This window comes from Cataglyphis hispanica, chromosome 14 (assembly GCF_021464435.1).
Source record: "Cataglyphis hispanica isolate Lineage 1 chromosome 14, ULB_Chis1_1.0, whole genome shotgun sequence".
Classification (NCBI taxonomy): domain Eukaryota; kingdom Metazoa; phylum Arthropoda; class Insecta; order Hymenoptera; family Formicidae; genus Cataglyphis; species Cataglyphis hispanica.
The window spans coordinates 2,187,276-2,193,120 of NC_065967.1; the positions used below are offsets into that span (position 1 = coordinate 2,187,276).

General features: G+C 35.8%; 1 protein-coding gene across 1 annotated transcript; it reads left to right on the forward strand.

Moving 5' to 3' along the window:
- Positions 1–42: 42 nt before the first annotated feature.
- LOC126854626 (uncharacterized) lies at positions 43–5,146 on the forward strand. Its single transcript, XM_050601558.1, has 7 exons — positions 43–660; positions 892–1,128; positions 1,248–1,654; positions 1,714–1,730; positions 1,908–2,500; positions 2,742–3,383; positions 3,541–5,146. Exons 1-7 carry the CDS (start codon positions 311–313, stop codon positions 4,211–4,213), a joined length of 2,919 nt encoding a protein of 972 aa, XP_050457515.1. The 5' UTR covers positions 43–310; the 3' UTR covers positions 4,214–5,146.
- Positions 5,147–5,845: the final 699 nt, after the last annotated feature.

The window sequence follows — 5,845 nt, forward strand, 5'->3', positions numbered from 1 at the left end:
ACATTAATATAATTTCTTCGATCGCGATATTTTAATACTATAAAGATACGAATATAATAACTATATTAATTCAGCTACTTTTATTTTCGTCACTCTTTACAGAACGAAATTTTGCGAGAAGTTATCTACGAATAATACTACGAGTCTTTTTTTGACGTTTCGATCGAGAAAGCATTAATCCAGCGCGGTTAAGTTCTGACAAGTAGACAATCTTTAAACGCTTTAAAAATCATCGAGTCGTAAAAAATCTCATAGATGATCCGTGCGACGCGTTATTATTTTTCTCCTCGCCGCGCGAGAGAAGTCATCCATGAACGCGTCAGGTGAAACGAGGTTGCTCCATCGTGACGCTCGTCCCCAAAATAATAGGATACGTAAGCTATTGTTATCGGAATACTGCGAGTTCTCCGAGCCGATCTTGGTAGAATCGCCGTTCGCGGAAACCACGAGAAATGGACGTGGAATACGTCAGGTCACCCTGGGCCTCACACCGACCAGACTGATCGTCGCCGCCGATATTTTTCAGTCTAATCCTAGTTTCATTTGCCCATCCGATATCGACGTCAGTGTCGAGAGTTTTGAACTCGTCTCCGTATATCCTTTAGAATATGTTACGCTCAGTGTGTTCAGGAGAAGACGTCGTAGAACATTAAAGGCAAGGTATACTCTTCGTTAGATGAAACAGTATAAAGAGTATAAAAAAAAAACTTATGTTTTTCATTTTCTTCAACATTCAGAAAATTAAAAAATTAGTTTATTAATATAACAATTAATTAGATGATTACATTTATATAATAAACTAAATTTTTTAATTTAAATTATAAATCTTTTTTATCTTTTTTTTAGAAAAATCAATTTACATTTGATTTATCTTAGATTCATTATCTTTAGATTCATTGATGGTCGAGCTAATTATTATGAGCTCGGTGGCGTGCGGCGCAGAATTTTTTGGAGAATCTGGTGCGAACAGGTACGGAGATTATTGGCGTATAAAATGGATGGTAGTTCATTATCCGAAACAACGGCGGCGAGCTCGTCAAGCAGTAGTACACTGTATTTGGTGTCATCCGAAATTGAAGTCAAGAATAATCACAACGCAAAGAAACCAGTATTCAGGTGTCAATTGATGTAAATTATTTTTGATCGCTAATTACGTGTATCGACATTTTCAAAGATTAAGCTCCTTCAAAGCAGTACTTAACGACATTTATTAAATTACTTGTTATCAATATCATCAATTAAAAAAAAAAAATATGCAGAATATGGACTCGTTATGGAGGCGCCGGTGATTTCGTTACTCCTACATGGACAGAAAAGGATTTATATCTCGGATCTTCTTTTAACGAGCTGATAAACGGTCACTATATGCCTATTCCGGTAAGATTCGCTGGAGCCAGTTTGCAGGATATTATGCACGAGCTAGGCAATCGTACACCTCACTACGTCACCTGCAAAAAATCCTGTCAAAGTTGGCCATGTCAGATGAAGTTTGACAGTCAGGCAAAATCGCAACGTTCCGGAGGACTATGCAATGTCATTTTCGCAAGAAATCGCAGCGCTTGTCACGATCACACCGCAAGTTGCAAAAGTACATCTTGCAACATTTGTCAATTAGACGACAGTGTCGACGTTCTCGGAAAGCACAGCTGTCACGGTTAGAGCAGTCGGATTTGCAAAACTCGTAAATCTTTTTATCTATTTAGATATATTTAGGAGAAAAAATTCTCAAAGTTTCTCTCATCGTGATATAAAATAATAAACGTAAAGACTTCAAAGAAAGAAAAAATAAAAATAATAAACTAATATGTTTCTTATAAAAAAAAAAATTTAATAAATTTATATATGCATGCGTTCTAATGCAAATATTCTGATAGAAAGACGATATAAATATCAACTATTAAAAACATTTAGAGTGTCAAAATATATTCTCCGAGGAAGAGTTCGTAGAACATGTTGAAAAAAAATACGAAAAACATCAACAACAGCATCAGAAAGGATCGTCTTTGACTTCGAAAGTATCGCGTTTCGGCTACGGTATACCGGAGAAATGCAATTCCGAATTGATCCTGGGTCCTTATCGCGGTGATTCCGGTTACGTCGACGTCTCTGAGCTTCCGCATCGCTTCGCCGATCCTCGCAATTTAATCGAAAGCGGCGTGACGATCTGGGAGGATCACAGATCCTTCAAGAGTCAGAAGCACCCGCGAAGATACGCCTTTTCTTCAGCAGCGCATTTCTTTCACGCGCTGGGGCCGTGGTCGGTCCAGCCTGGCGAACGCGAATCCGTGCAAACTCTCAGATCGCCGAGCGCCGTCAACATCCGCAAACAACCATCGGAACCAGAACTGAGACTTCCGGTCTCGCGTCGTCAATTGACAGCTAGCGTTTCTTGCACTGCTTTAATGTCCGGCGGTTCCAATACCGTTACTAGAGGACGAGTGATACTCTTCTGGACACCGGAATATTGGTACAGACCTCAGGCAGCTGCGGCTGCTTATAGGTAATAATAAAGAAAACATTTGTCGTCTTGTAAATATCGTATGTGATTCGTAGTATTTGTTCATGAGATATTTTTATTTAAAACATATAAGCTTTTAGCTAGATTTGATAATCTCAATTTTATTCTAATTTTAACTTTTGTATATATTAAATAATTTAAAAAGATAATCGACAAATATATTGTAATTTTTAAGCTATATATTTTGAATAAAAAACTTGAATTTATTAATTTCTATAACTAGAGAGCTAAGACATCATTTGGCATCTCTTCGGGATTTTCGACGCGGAAAAGAAAAGCAAGCGAAAAGAAAGCTCTTCTGCAGACGAAAAAATCAGATATCAGGCGACAGCGGTAATTCCGAAACCACAATTACGGGAAAATCCAGCAGTCTATTAGGACGCGTGCTTTTCATCAATGGTGCGCGCAAACAGAACAAAAAGTTGATTGAAACCGCAGACATCGATAAAGGGACGGCGCAATTGCGAAGATTGTTAAAGATGAATCTTCGAATCACCGTGTGGGACTTGGACAGCACAACTCTAGCCACGCAACTGACGATGATCGATCGCGATCTCTTCGTTCGCATTCCGGCAACCGAGATCGAGGTGCTGATCCATCAGAGATCCTCGCGCAACGCGCCGAATGTAGGTGCGTGGATCGCTTTCAGTCACCGGATCGCATGTTTGACCGTCAGCGAGATTCTCGCGATCAAGCAGCTCGACATGAGAACCAGAATCATGGCGAGATTCATCAATGCAGCCGAAAAGTGTTTCGCGCTCGGCAATTTTCAGTCCTGCCGATCTATCCTGGCCGGTCTGCAGGCTCCGCCAATTTACAGACTTCGGAGAAGTTGGTCTTATTTGAGAACTCATCACGCCAATAGGTACGCCAATCTCATTAATTTTAGACAAGATAATTAATTGTCTTTAATTCCTAAATTTGCAATTACATGATGTTGCTCGTGAATCTTTTTCGCGAATGGATTTCTTTGAACTCATGTAAATATATTTTATTATATATAATAATTTCATATATTTTAGATACGAGTCGATGGAGAAACTCTCCAAGATTTATAGAAGTCTGCGCTGTTCAAAGTATCAAAGAACTTGGACCGCAGCGGAACGTAGTCCGCCTTGCATGCCATATGTAGATCACTTTTTGATTAAAGTTCTGGGATTAAATGACTTGAGGGAAATTAAAGCGAGTTTTGCACAAGAGTCTTCTATAAGAAAACAATCAATCGCGCAAACCAGAACTTTAGAATCTAATTTCGATAGTATTCGCTCAGAAAATGAACAGAACATAATACAAAGCGAGCAAGATGGATTTTCGCGTTTAGCCAGACGCATTTTCACGGCAACTTTGGCCAGAATAAAGTTCACAACACGCCAAAACATTGCTGACGAGACGAAAAACGATATCTGGACATATAGACAACGATATCTAGCGCGTAAATTTTATTATCGCTGGCGCACAATCACATTGGAATTAAAGATACTCTCGGAGGTCGAGAAAAAATCTAAGAACGTGGACTTGAAGAGAAAGCACGTTCTTAACATGGCAATCTGGTTAACAGACTGTCAGAGATTCGCGCAGAACTACAATTTTCCGTTGAACTCATTTGCATATGAATTTCTTTTGAAAGCGCGGTACAGAGAAGATCGCGAAAACTTTTTCATCAGTCTTAAGTTGGAACCATCAAAAACAACTTGAAAGGCATCTATTAAAAGACTTGATTGAGACTTCATTAATGGCGATTGATATGTAACTTTGTCATGTATCAGGTACGATTATTTTATTATTTCGAGCGTGCCAAGGTAAAAAAAATACACTAGCCAACAGCGTCGATTATCTAGTTACAATTATTTTTTAAATACAATGATTTTTGGATCATTCAGTATTATTTGCATACAATTTATTCAGAAGCATTTTTACCTCAAGAAATATCGAATCTCTATACGCTCTTTGTACGATTATTATTGCTATATACACTTTAATAAAAATATGTCTTTGGATATTGAACCTTATTGGCATATGTAAATTGATTATTTTTTATTCGTTTTTGTCATTATATTTTATTATAACTTGTCGTCATTGGAGAAAAGGTGAGAAAAGATTAAGATCTTTATCACCATTTTATTCCGAACATAGTGTATACAATTGTTATTACTTTACATATGTTATACGTATATGTATATATATATATATATATATATATATATATATATATATATCTATTAAATTCCTCAGTCATATATTTAAAATAGAGTGTACCATGATGGGCGGAAGAGTGACTCTTTGAACTAAAAAGGAGGTATTGGATTCTGACTAGATAACAATGCAGTTTTTCATGTGTATATACAATAATGATATACGTATAGACATTATCGATTAAAAAAAGAGAAAGAGTAACATAATATATACACATAGAACAAGGGAAACAGTCTTCTTCTGACACGAAATCGAACGTAATCCTTCTTCGATTGTGTCGCGATCGCAAAAGCTTTCTTCAATTTTGGAAATGTGTATAAATTTTTCTCCTTTAAATGTAGTATAGAGATAATAATTTGCAATTCCAAACAGAGCTGCACTCCTGGATAATTATCTTGAAAAAAATCTCTTTACATATATATAGTATATATATATATATATATATAGTATATATATATATATATATAGTATATATATATATATATATATATATATATATATATAGCAGTTTTACAGGTGCATAATAGGACTTTGCACGACTTTGACACTAATATGAAATGCATTCCCAAATGCATCGCGGCGAAATGCACAGCATCGAAAATCCGTGCTATTCAATACTTTTAAAGAACAAGGAGTCTCTATAATATTAGAATAAAATTTCACGGAGTATCAAAATAATTATTCATATTAATATATATGTCGGAGTTCTTTTTTACAAATTGATCGCAGTAATTTAGAGAGGAATTCGTTTGAACCTTATCAACCCTTAATTAATCGCATCTCTTTTGCATCTAACATATGTGAATTTATAAATACACAATTACGAATATATAATTTTCTTAACAATAGTATTGAAAATTAAGCTAATTTTCTTTCTTTTCAGCAATAAAAATCTAACAAAAATCAGATTGTTTATTGTTCGAAATTATAAGATCACATCAAGATTAAAAAAAAAAATTAACAGATTTTTTAATTTAACAAAATGCGACTGATTAAGGGTTAATTCTTTCTTTCGAATTTTCACGGCATTCTTAAGTTTATCATTGATCAATCTATCGACTGACGATCCCCTAAAGCGTCAATCGAATAAAACGAACAAAAGCTCTCTCTCAGGCTGTTTGAAAGAGCAGCCAG